General features: G+C 45.1%; 1 protein-coding gene across 1 annotated transcript in view; it reads left to right on the top strand.

Annotated features, from left to right (window-relative positions):
• Positions 1-2,393: 2,393 nt before the first annotated feature.
• The window catches only part of cngk (cyclic nucleotide-gated potassium channel), a 43,855-nt gene continuing 32,442 nt past the window's right edge, over positions 2,394-13,806 (top strand). Inside the window, exons 1-2 of the mRNA XM_084178268.1 lie at positions 2,394-2,527; positions 2,649-2,832. Of these exons, the coding sequence (XP_084034394.1) occupies positions 2,674-2,832 (159 nt within the window). The 5' untranslated portion in view covers positions 2,394-2,527; positions 2,649-2,673. The remainder of the gene's footprint in view (positions 2,528-2,648; positions 2,833-13,806) is intronic.

Below are 13,806 nucleotides of genomic sequence, written 5' to 3'. Positions count from 1 at the left end.
TCCCCCCCCCCCCCCCCCCCAACAGTGTTCGCTGGCATTGACACCCATTTTAGGGGTTCATCTTGTGTTATTACTTCAGGCATTGAAACTTATTTTCCCCATATGGATTCCACAGTGGCTGTCGATCTCAAATAGACTAGACTAATCAGTCTTCAAGGCGTTTTTGTATGTCACTCTTAAAGGGACATTTCTAAAATGTTCATCTTCATATTCATCTCCAGCACCACCCCAACATCAACATATGAGAAAATTGCGCTTTTCTATGATCTGTAGTAAAAAAGAGCAGAAGATGTATTTCCATTTTTTTATTTTATTTCACCTTTATTTAATCAGGTAAACCAGTTGAGAACAAGTTCTCATTTACAACTGACATCATTGGTGTGCATCGTGTGATTTTAACCAATTATTATACTTTTTTGGAACCTTTATTTAACTAGGCAAGTCAGTTAAGAACAAATTCTTATTTACAATGACAGCCTACACCGGCCAAACCCAGACAACGCTGGGCCAATTGTGCGCCACCCTATGGGACTCCCAATCACGGCCGGTTGTGATACAGCCTGGAATCGAACCAGGGTCTGTAGTGACGCCTCAAGCACTGAGATGCAGTGCCTTAGACCGCTGCGCCTCTCGGGAGCCCTATTATGAGAAGCATTGCCTACTAATTGGTTGATTATGTTATTGGAAACTCTTATTTTCTTCTTTTTTTACTACAAAACATAGAAAAGTGCTATTTTCACATGTTGAGGTGCTGCTGCTGATGATGAATATGAAGTTCATTTTTTTTTAAATTTCCCTTTAAAACACATTTTTCGCTCAAATTTGCAAAGATTAAAGCATCCTAGCAAAACATGGTCACAACCATATACATATTTCTAAGGCGGTAGGAGCCCAGTTGATGTTGGTTCATTACAAGGCCCTGACCACATCTGGAACACACTATTCTGGTTGTTTTTAGCTCTGAGTGAACCTGGGGCTCACTGCTGTGTGGTGATGTGTGTTTGCATCTGTGGCTTGGTCACAGGGGTGTTCACAACCATATTCAGAACATTTGAAGACTGGAGGACAGCGGTTCATTACTACTACATGAATTAGAAAATGATTAGATGTGGCTTAATTTCTTAATCTGACAGAATTTATGTTTGGCACTTTGACCTGTGGATGTAGACCAGTGAATCCCTGGCAGGGATGTCCAATCTGTTTACTGACTGTCAAGGTAAGAATAAGAACAGATTAGGTGGGAAATCGAGTAAACTTTTGGTTGTGTATTTAGCATAGCAGTCTGATGTGGATAAGGTAGTCCCTATGTTGTATAAAGTCAGAGATTAAAAATATGCTAGTGGCAAAGCCTTAACACCCCACAGTCATTGAAAATCAAGGGAGTTTATGGATATCACACTGAGCCAGGCACAGCTTCAGAGTTGTGTAAGTGTGTCACTGGAGAGAGAATGTGTGTGAGGAGCGCAGGCTATTCAAACGCAGGCAATTCAGCCTAAAGTGGGCAGCCTCCTATAATGCCTACTTGTAATCGGGTCATTTACAACCGGAAAAGCACTGGAACGGAGTTCTGCCGTCTTTGGCCACCATGAGTTACAGAATTTCAAATCAACCCCTGCTCATTATGGTACACTCTGGCCAGGTATAGGGAAATACCTTAGTTGACCTCCATGCTTTGTCGTTTTTAAGTTGTCTGGTGGTATGTCTTGCTCCTTAAGGGAATTAATTAGTCATTAGAATTCAAAACATTTTATAGAGATGAGATTGTTACTTGCTTTGATGGAACTATAACACAATAAATAGTTGTCCTTGCCTGTTTCATCAATCAAGTTTTATCATTGAGATTACTTGTCTTATTGAGAGATATCATCTTTAGAATTGGAATCAATGTGGTTAAAATGTGATGTGATTATGCCTGGATAATTTACATTACAACGTACACAAATGTCATTGTGTGCATTAGGCTATTTTATTTCACGTTTAGATGTCATCTCCATCAGACTGCAAAATGAGAAAAACCCAATACATTTGTAACTAGGATTTATTCTGAACTTTTTAAATAGAAACACTTATTTGTGATGTTAGCTTCTACAATAAAGTATTTTAATAAAAAATCCTGTTGCTCCGAAATGTTACAGGCATGGCAATGTATTTTCGTCAGTCTGATTTTATGATTTATTTTCTTTGGTTTGGTCTCAGATGATTCATTCACAATGGTAAAAGCTTCACATGCAATAATTCAAGTTGTTGTGTATCTGGTGTGTATGCATTTGAAAAGCTGTCGCAGCCATCCTGCACAGTGCACCTGCGGATTTCAAAAAGCCTTACTCGCGCGCTCAAACGCTTGCTTTAAATAATAGCGAGGAGTGCATCACCAACGGATATTTTTCGGAAACGTAACGGTTTCCCTCACATCTCATAGCCAATTCGCTAGCTACACTTACCCTATTTTTTTCAGAGAAACATTGAAAAGGCGGTATTTATAGATCCACTGAAGATACAAAAGAAAATGTCTTGAATTCAACATCTGGTACGTTTTTATGATGACGATAAATTAAATTAGCTAAAGCTAGCTAGCTAAATTAGCTAACTTGCTAATGTTAGTAAAACAGATGGATAAATCCTGGTTTTCTGGTTGATTTTTTTTACAGATACCATACCAACCGTCCCTTGACAATGGGTTTCGAGGAAATGTACAATATCAAGGAGGAATGCCCGACAACCGTGAAAAAGAGTGCGGTCACCATAATTTCTCCGAAACAGAACATTGTACGAATATGGAATTTATTCATCGCCATAACATCGTTGGTGGCTGCGACAGTGTCTTTATTTGAGGTAGGCTAACGTTAGCTATGTTCTTCCTTGTAAAATATTGATGTAGCTATGTTATGCAGCACTACTGTTATATTAGATCACTCCAATATGGTATCCTTCCGCGCGGCAGGACACATTCAGAGTGAGTAAGGATTTCAGATCAGTGCTGAGGCTGACCCCCTTAAATACTTCCACCTCTTCATTTTCTCGGCTCATTCCAGAAAGGATTTGCTTAGTAAGAACACTTTGGGTGTGTTCGTAAATTCAATCTGGAGTGCCAGAGCGTGCTCTGGGCGTTTGTAAATTCAGAGCGTTGTCAGATTGTCCGTTCGTAAATTTAAGCGTTCAGAGCGCACACTGGACGCTCTGGCGGAGGAGTAGGGTTGATCCGAGCGGTCTAACCACACAATGGCACCCAAGCTAACTGGCTAACGTTGGCTAGCTTGCTAGCTACTTCCAAACACAAATGAGAGAACACCTCACTCTGACCATTTTACTCGCCCTAACAGAGGCTGTTTTCATGTTATCCAGAGCGTTGGTGACTGTGCTGCTGGCAACAATTTAATTACGCTTTTTCGCAGACGTTTAATGACACAGGCAATATTCAACTGGTGTTGAGCGTTCGTAAATTAATCAGTTAGCTGCTCCAAGCTATTCTCAGACGAGAGTGTTCTGAAATCGGAGTAGATAGCCAGAGCGAATTTACGAACGCACCCTATGTTAGTGTATAAACGCAGAATTATACCCGCAGCTATTCAGTAGCTTGGAGCAGCTAACGTTAGCTAGCTAGCCTCTCCATCTGGGTGCTCTGCTTTCCCCCACTCGGTTTGGCTTGTGGCAGCTATCTCGTTTGGGTTTTGTCCCTGTTTTTATTACTTGTGACAGTGTACCAACCTGGGCGATACTCTGTTTGGTCGAGCAGTATTGCGGCGCTGAGGGGTTGTCTGTGTGACTTGTTGTCCACGGGAACCCTCCCCGTTTTAGCCTTCGGGTTCGGAGACCACGCCTACACCGCAATATCGGGAGACTATGTTTCGCTCCGGCGGACTTGCAGTTCTCCCCTGAGAGTCTTACACAGTGTGTAGCTGGGGTTACTAGTTTTCTGTTGTTTTCTAGTTTCCCCTGGAAACTCCCATTACAGCTCTATTGCACAGCTGTTTTCACACATTGTGTAGCTGGGTTTACGATAGTTTTCTGTTGCACTAGTTACTGTTTTGCTGTGAAATAGCTTACATTTACATTACATTTTAGTCATTTAGCAGACGCTCTTAACCAGAGCGACTTACAGGAGCAATTAGGGTTAAGTGCCTTGCTCAAGGGCACATTGACGTCATTTAGCAGACGCTCTTAGCCAGAGCGACTCACAAATTGGTGCGTTCCCTATAGCCAGTGGGATAACCACTTTACAATTTGGGGGGGGGGGTTAGAAGGAATACTTTATCCTATCCCAGGTATTCCTTAAAGAGGTGGGGTTTCAAATGTCTTCCGTTGGAAACTCACATCTCAGCTGTATTACACTAAGGGTTTCAGTGTGTAGCTGTGTTTACTATAGTTCTGTTGCACGACTTTACAGTACACACAGTAACTATCCTGGTTTTCCTTGGAAACATACTTTTCAGATATATAACACTGAGGGTTTCAGTGTATAGCTGAGGTGCTTGCCGCTGGCATTGGCATCTTCTCACAGGCCCAAAGGCGAAACTGAGAGAGGCAAGTGCCCCCATGGGTACTGAATACAGTGATGGAAGGCTACAAACTTCAATTCCGATGCCGGCCGACACTATAGTTCTGGCGCCTTTAATGTCTCAGGGTCTTCTAGTGTTGACGCCCTGGTCGACTGAATATTTCTGAATGAGTTCAGATGAAAGGAGTGTCAACCTACATCCTAACCCCTCATTCTGGCCAAGGATTCTGTCTGACAGACACGTAAATCGGCCACTACAGTTGCCCACATATGCCCCTCTCGCTGTAGCGGGTGAACTACGGGCTTCCACCAGTGTGTTGTGCACGGCTAGGGCAATGGACACCTACTTTTCACAGACACAGCCAATACGAAAGCTTTATCAGTTTTATTTTACTATGGTGAGAGAGTTCTGGGCCAGGGCCTATCCGACCGGACTCTCACATTGCATGGTGGACACTGTTACTGCAGCATTTCGGCTGGCCCGCCGGCCTTTGCCTTTTGCTGTGGTGGCACATTCTACTGGAGGAGTAACTGCCTTACCTGGACGATTGGATAGTCTTCCCCATCCAGGGAACTGGCCACAACGGACACGAGGACCCTCTTGAACCACATTCTATTTCTGGGCTTCACCGTAAATGAGGAGAAGAGTCACCTGACCCCCTCACAGAAGGTGATCTACCTCGAGATGTCCATAGACTCGACTCTCATGAGGGCAACAAAATCCTATCCTATCTCAAACGTTTCTAGCTTGGACGAGCCATGTCGGTGTTAAAGTGCCAACAGTTACTCGGCCTACTGACGGTGGCTTCACTGTTGGTTCCACTGGGCATTCTCCATCAGGCTACACCAGTGATGGTTCAACTCCCATGGCCGGCACCCAAAACAACACAGACACCGTCAACTGTTGGTGATGAGTGCATGTTTGGCTATCCCCCTCCTTCCTGTTAAAGCGGGTGGCCCTGATCAGAGTTCACCGCAGAGAGCTGGTGTGCGCTGACGCTCTCTGACGGGTTGGGGTGCCGTGTTCAGAGGCATGGCAGCCGCTGGAGCTCCCCATGGAGTGGTCAACACATCAATGTGTTGGAGCTCATGGTGGTTTGCCTAGCTCTCCAACAGTTCCAGCTCTACCTGGTAGGACAGCATTTCCTAGTCCAATGGCTCAGGAGCTCTTGCCATGGGCCCAGACCTGCTTGGCATCGCTGCGAGCAGCACATATCCCCGGGGTCCTGAACAATGCAGTGGACATGCTCTCGGACACCCTCAGGTGGTGCTACAGCTTTGAGACAGGTTTGGGATCGCAGACAGGTGGACTTGTTTGCATCTCAGGAGAACACTCATTGGCCAAGCTAGTCCTAGATGTTGGACCCTACAGTCCCTCTGGGTCTGGACGCCCTCGCTCACAATTGGCCGGCAACAAAGCTTTACGCATTCCCACCATTTCCCCTGATCACAGCTACGCTAGACAGGGTCATCTTGATGGGCCACCAGCTGCTCTTGATGGCTCCATTCTGGCCGAGACCACCATGGTTCAGCCTTCTGTTGTCCCTCCTCTCTGGGACCCCACAGCAGTTGCCCCTGAGGCCCGACCTGCTCTTTCTGGCTTGGGGGACACTGTGGCATCCGGACCCGCACCGCCTCCATCTTCAGGTTTGGCCCCTGAGAGGCGTTAGTGGACCAGTCTTCAGGACAATGTGGTGAACACATTGCGGAGTGCCATGGCTCCTTCCACCAATGCGTCCTATCAAATGTGTTGGGGCATATTCTGTACCTGGTGTGAGAGTCATATGTGCAAAGGTTTTTACAGTTTTCACGGTCACTGCCCGATGCGGGCCGAGCAGCATCCACATTGAGAGGGTATCTAGCCGCTATACCGGCATGCCATGACGACGGCCAAGAGGGAGCCATGGGTGGCTACCCATTGCGGTCCAAATTTATGAAGGGAAATCGACGTCTGTGTCCAGCAATGGCCTGCTCGGTCCCCTCATTCTTGCCGAAGGTCCTGTCTGACAGACATGTGAACCGGCCCTTACATTTGTCTGCATATGCCTTTCCACGGCTGCGGGTGAGCTGGGTGTTTTCCCCCAAGTGTGCTGTGCCCAGTCAGGGCCATATTACACAGACAACATCACCTATATACTTCCTGATAAACTCAGTCACCGTTTCAGTGTATTTGTCTAAATTATTTCCGGAAGCTACCCGGAACATATCCTAGTCCGCGTGATCAAAACAATCTTGAAGCGTGGATTCTGATTGGTCAGACCAGCGTTGAATAGTCCTTAGCACGGGTATTTCATGTTTGAGTTTCTGCCTATAGGAAGGGAGGAGCAAAATGGAGTCGTGGTCAGATTTGCCGAATGGAGGGCGGGGGAGGGCCTTATAACCATCCTGGAAGTTCAAATAGCAATGGTCGAGGATTTTAGCAACGCGAGTACAACAGTCGATATGTTGATAGAACTTCGGCATCCTAGTCCTCAAATTTGCTTTGTTAAAATCCCCGGCTACAATAAATGCAGCCTCAGGATATGTGGTTTCCAGTTTGCATAAAGTCCAATGAAGTTCTTTGAGGGCCGTTGTGGTATCGGCTTGAGGGGGGATATACACGGCCGTGACTATAACCAAAGAAAATTATCTTACATTTACATTTACATCTTGGGAGATAATACGGTCGGCATTTGATTGTGAGATATTTTAGGTCAGGTGAACAAAAGGACTTGAGTTCCTGTATGTTACTACAATTACACCATGAGTCGTTAATCATGAAACACACACCTCCGCCCTTCTGCTTCCCGTAGAGAGATATTTATTCCTGTCTGCGCAATGAACTGAGAACCCCTCTGGCTGGACCGATTTCAACAGAATATCCATTGCCTGGAGTTCGTTGATCTTGTTAACCAAAGACTGAACATTAGCGAGTAGTATACTTGGAAGCGGTGGGTGGTGTGCGCGCCTCCTAAGTCGAACCAGCAGGCCGCTCCGAGTGCCTCTCCGCCGGTGATGTTTTGGGTCAGCCGCTGGAATCAGTTCAGTTGCCCTGGGGGGAGCAAACAAAGGACCTGCTTCGGGAAAGTCGTAATGCTGGTGCGTTACCGCCGCTCTGATATCCAATAGTTTTCCCCGGCTGTATGTAATGATACAAAACACTTTCTGAGCTAATAATTAAAAAAATAATACATAAAAAAACAAAATACTGCAAGGTTTCCTAAGAGCTAGTCGCGAGGGCGCCATCTTCGTCGGCACCAGGTAGAACTCCTTCGTCAGCGCCAGGTAAGGGTTCTGTTTTGTGTATGCTTACCCAGGCGTGATGTTTTGATTACCGTGTAAATCTCTCCCGGACAAGGTGATTTTTTAAAATCAATATATTCGCCTGTATTTACCCACCCCAAAATGAAATGCTAATTAGCTGCTAATGTGGCTATCATACAGAACTACAAATGCCTGTCTCAAGCTTCACGTCACTCACCAGTGCCATGATGATCTGGATGAGACTGCCGAATCGAAGGTAAGAATATCTGGATTAACTATCTAATGTTAGCTAAATTGAGTAAATATTAAATTGGCTAAAGTTGTTTAAATTGACAATTATGTGAACTGTCTTGGGCAAGTTTTAAATTGAAAATGCCTGTTATCTAGCTAGCAAGGTCATGGTTATCAAGTTAGCAACATTAGCCTGGCTAGATGGCTACATAAACCGTCTATTTGTCTAGCCATTTAAATGCATGAGAAATTCATAAAAACTAGTTTAGCTTTCTTTGGCTTTTATAAACCAACATTCTAGCTTGCTAGTTAATTAGCTAGCTAACTTAGATGGTGAAGCTATGGCTAGGCATTCTTGATAATGTTTGTTTGTGGATGAGAGAGTGGGTAGCCCACTTCAAGTACTACTTGAGAGGTTTCGGAGATGGACTGATTAGCATCCTCTCTTGAGTCAACAGTGTGCTTACTTTACTGCGGGAAAACATTGATATGTTTGCTGTTACCCTCTGGACAGCAGATCATTAGTATAGCTAGTAGGCAAGGTTATATAACCTTATTTAGTCCTACCTGCTATGGTGGGTTTCAAATGAATTGGTATTCACATGTTTGTTTTTGAGGTAGAATTACTGTCATGTTATTGATGCCAAATTGCAAACCTTATTTGCACCTTCTCTATTCCAGAACCAATGGGTGTGCCTGAGTCTTATCACCTCTTAACTAGGTAAGCTGTTTCAACCTGTAACACTATTCTCCTGCTTTGGTCTGGTTCAGTCATTGCAGGAGTGTGTGAAGCGTTTTGTCCCAGCCCAGCTCTAACATCTGACTTAAATAATCAACATACCGAATCACAGCGATAGGCTATGATTTGTAATCAGGTATGGGCTGGGCTGAAACAAAAGCTCATACACACTTGAACTTGTTGACTGATGCCATGGCGGTGGCTGCTAAGAAGAAGGGAGCAGCTGCGAACCAGAAGACTGCAGCCAAGGCAGCACTGGTCCACACCTGCCCTGTCTTATCGGGTGAGTAGTATTGGTTGGTCTTCACTGACATTTTCAACCTCTCCCTGACCGAGTCTGTAACGTACATGTTTCAAGCAGACCATCATAGTCCCTGTGCCCAAGGAAGCGAAGGTAACCTGCCTCAATTATTACCGCCCCGTAGCACTCACGTCGGTAGCCATGAAGTACTTTGAAAGGCTGGTCATGGCTCACATCAACACCATCATCCCGGAAACCCTAAACCCACTCCAATTCGCATACCGCCCCAACAGATCCACAGATGACGCAATCTCAATCGCACTCCACACTGCCCTTTCCCACCTGGACAAAAGGAACAGGTATGTGAGAATGCTGTTCATTGACTACAGCTCAGCGTTCAACACCATAGTGCCCACAAAGCTCATCACTAAGCTAAGGACCCTTGGACTAAATACATCCCTCTGCAACTGGATCCTGGACTTCCTGACGGGCCGCCCCCAGGTGGTAAGGGTAGGCAACAACACATCTGCCACGCTGATCCTCAACACTGGGGGCCCTCAGGGGTGCGTGCTTAGTCCCCTCCTGTACTCCCTGTTCACCCACGACTGCGTGGCCAAACACGACTCCAACACCATTATTAAGTTTGCAGACACAACAGTGGTAGGCCTGATCACCAACAATGATGAATCCGCCTATAGGGAGGAGGTCAGAGACCTAGCAGTGTGGTGCCAGGCCAACAACCTCTCCCTCAATGTGAGTAAGACAAAGGAGCTGATCGTGGACTATAGGAAAAGGCGGGCCGAACAGGCCCACATTAACATTGACGGGGCTGTAGTGGAGCGGGTCGAGAGTTTCAAGTTCCTTGATGTCCACATCACCAACAAACTATCATGGTCCAAACACACCAAGACAGTCGTGAAGAGGGCACGATAACACCTTTTCCCCCTCAGGAGACTGAAAAGATTTGGCATGGTACCCCAGATCCTCAAAAAGTTATTCAGCTACACCATCAAGAGCATCCTGACCGGTTGCATCACTGCCTGGTATGGCAACTGCTCGGCATCTGACCGTAAGGCGCTACAGAGGGTAGTGCGTACGGCCCAGTACATCACTGGGGCCAAGCTTCCTGCCATTCAGGACCTACAGTGGGGAAAAAAAGTATTTAGTCAGCCACCAATTGTGCAAGTTCTCCCACTTAAAAAGATGAGAGGCCTGTAATTTTCGTCATAGGTACACGTCAACTATGACAGACATTGAGGGAAAAAAATCCAGAAAATCACATTGTAGGATTTTTTATGAATTTATTTGCAAATTATGGTGGAAAATAAGTATTTGGTCACCTACAAACAAGCAAGATTTCTGGCTCTCACAGACCTGTAACTTCTTCTTTAAGAGGCTCCTCTGTCCTCCACTTGTTACCTGTATTAATGGCACCTGTTTGAACTTGTTATCAGTATAAAAGACACCTGTCCACAACCTCAAACAGTCACACTCCAAACTCCACTATGGCCAAGACCAAAGAGCTGTCAAAGGACACCAGAAACAAAATTGTAGACCTGCACCAGGCTGGGAAGACTGAATCTGTAATAGGTAAGCAGCTTGGTTTGAAGAAATCAACTGTGGGAGCAATTATTAGGAAATGGAAGACAGACAAGACCACTGATAATCTCCCTCGATCTGGGGCTCCACGCAAGATCTCACCCCGTGGGGTCAAATTGATCACAAGAACGGTGAGCAAAAATCCAAGAAGCACACGGGGGGACCTAGTGAATGACCTGCAGAGAGCTGGGACCAAAGTAACAAAGCCTACCATCAGTAACACACTACGCCGCCAGGGACTAAAATCCTGCAGTGCCAGACGTGTCTCCCTGCTTAAGCCAGTACATGTCCAGGCCCGTCTGAAGTTTGCTAGAGTGCATTTGGATGATCCAGAAGAGGATTGGGAGAATGTCATATGGTCAGAACTTTTTGGTAAAAACTCAACTCGTCGTGTTTGGAGGACAAAGAATGCTGAGTTGCATCCAAACACCATACCTACTGTGAAGCATGGGGGTGGAAACATCATGCTTTGGGGCTGTTTTTCTGCAAAGGGACCAGGACGACTGATCCGTGTAAAGGAAAGAATGAATGGGGCCATGTATCGTGAGATTTTGAGTGAAAACCTCCTTCCATCAGCAAGGGCATTGAAGATGAAACGTGGCTAGGTCTTTCAGCATGACAATGATCCCAAACACACCGCCCGGGCAACGAAGGAGTGGCTTCGTAAGAAGCATTTCAAGGTCCTGGAGTGGCCTAGCCAGTCTCCAGATTTCAACCCCATAGAAAATCTTTGGAGGGAGTTGAAAGTCTGTGTTGCCCAGCGACAGCCCCAAAACATCACTGCTCTAGAGGAGATCTGCATAGAGGAATGGGCCAAAATACCAGCAACAGTGTGTGAAAACCTTGTGAAGACTTACAGAAAACGTTTGACCTGTGTCATTGCCAACAAAGGGTATATAACAAAGTATTGAGAAACTTTAATTATTGACCAAATACTTATTTTCCACCATAATTTGCAAATAAATTCATAAAAAATCCTACAATGTGATTTTCTGGAATTTTTTTCCTCATTTTGTCTGTCATAGTTGACGTGTACCTATGATGAAAATTACAGGCCTCTCTCATCTTTTTAAGTGGGAGAACTTGCACAATTGGTGGCTGACTAAATACTTTTTTCCCCCACTGTATATACTAGGCGGTGTCAGAGGAAGGCCCAAAAATTGTCAAAGACTCCAGTTACCCATGTCATAGACTGTCCTCTCTGCTACCGCACGGCAAGCGGTACCGGAGCACCAAGTCTAGGACCAAAAGGCTCCTTAACAGCTTCTACCCCCAAGCCATAAGACTGCTGAACAATTAATAAAATGCATTGACCCCCCCTCCCCGTTATTTTTACCAGATAGACAGATAATCTGCAGAGATATAGCTCCCCATGTACTCTACTAAGATGGCACTTTTCTATACCACATATCGTATGGCTGTGTACAAAACCAAAATAACCCTATTTTAGTGCATATAAAAATCTTCCAATGGTGTACTGTACAAAGTCTGCCAATGGATGTTTTAACAAGGTGGTGCTTCTGAGTACGGCCGGGGGAGGCTCGTAGGGGGGCAGTGCCCTCCTTTGGACTCAGATTTTTGAACACTTTGGCGCTCCAGCCACCCTAGTCATAGACTGTTCTCTCTGATACCACACGGCAGGCGGTACCGGAGCGCCAAATCTAGCCCCCCCTTGTTTTTACACTGCTGCTACTCGCTATTTATTATCTATGCATAGTCACTTTACCCCTACCTACAGTGGCTTGTGAAAGTATTCACCCCCCTTGGCATTTTTGTTGCCTTACAACCTTGAATTAAAATAGATTTTTGAGGGGTTTGTGTCATTTGATTTACACAACATGCCTACCACTTTGAAGATGCAAAATAATTTTGTTTGTGAAACAAACAAGAAATAACCCCCCCCCCCAAAGTCAATACATTGTAGAGCCACCTTTTGCAGCAATTACAGCTGCAAGTCTCTTGGGGTATGTCTCTATAAGCTTGGCACATCTAGCCACTAGGATTGTTGCCCATTCTTCAAGGCAAAACTGCTCCAGCTTCAAATTGGATGGGTTCTGCTGGTGTACAGCAATCTTTAAGTCATACCACAGATTCTCAATTGGATTGAGGTCTGGGCTTTGACTAGGCCATTCCAAGACATTTAAATGTTTCCCCTTAAACCACTCGAGTGTTGCTTTAGCAGTATGCTTAGGGTCATTGTCCTGCTGGAAGGTGAACCTCCGTCCCAGTCTCAAATCTCTGGAAGACTGAAACAGGTTTCCCTCAAGAATTTCCCTGTATTTAGCGCCATCCATCATTCCTTCAATTCTGATCAGTTTCCCAGTCCCTGCCGATGATGCTGCCTCCAACATGCTTCACTGTGGGGATGATGTTTTCGGGGTGATGAGAGGTGTTGGGTTTGCGCCAGACATAGAGTTTTCCTTGATGGCCAGAAAGCTCAATTTTAGTCTCATCTGACCAGAGTACCTTCTTCCATATGTTTGGGGAGTCTCCCACATGCCTTTTGGCGAACACCAAAAGTGTTGCTTATTTTTTTCTTTAAGCAATGGCTTTTTTCTGGCCACTCTTCCATGAAGCCCAGCTCTGTGGAGTGTACGGCTTAAAGTGGTCCTATGGACAGATACTCCAATCTCCGCTGTGGAGCTTTGCAGCTCCTTCAGGGTTATCTTTGGTCTCTTTGTTGCCTCTCTGATTAATGCCCTCCTTGCCTGGTCCGTGAGTTTTGGTGGGCGGCCCTCTCTTGGCAGGTTTGTTGTGGCGCCATATTCTTTCAATTTTTTAATAATGGATTTAATGGTGCTCCGTGGGATGTTCAAAGTTTCTGATATTTTTTTATAACCCAACCCTGATCTGTACTTCTCCACAACTTTATCCCTGACCTGTTTGGAGAGCTCCTTGGTCTTCATGGTGCCGCTTGCTTGGTGGTGCCCCTTGCTTAGTGGTGTTGCAGACTCTGGGGCCTTTCAGAACTGGTGTATATATACTGAGATCATGTGACAGATCATGTCACACTTATATTGCACACATTATTTAACTAATTATGTGACTTCTGAAGGTAATTGGTTGCACCAGATCTTATTTAGGGGCTTCATAGCAAAGGGGTGAATACATATGCACGCACCACTTTTCCGTTATTTATTTTTTAAGTAATTATTTAAATTTAAGTAATTTTTTGGACTATTTTGTGTATGTCCATTACATGAAATCCAAATAAAAATCCATTTAAATTACAGTTTGTAATGCAACAAAATAGGAAAA

Source organism: Coregonus lavaretus, assembly GCF_964263955.1.
Source record: "Coregonus lavaretus genome assembly, chromosome: 15".
Taxonomy (NCBI): Eukaryota; Metazoa; Chordata; class Actinopteri; order Salmoniformes; family Salmonidae; genus Coregonus; species Coregonus lavaretus.
The sequence above is the reverse complement of the archived record's forward strand: the minus strand, read 5'-3'. Positions and strand labels throughout refer to the sequence as shown.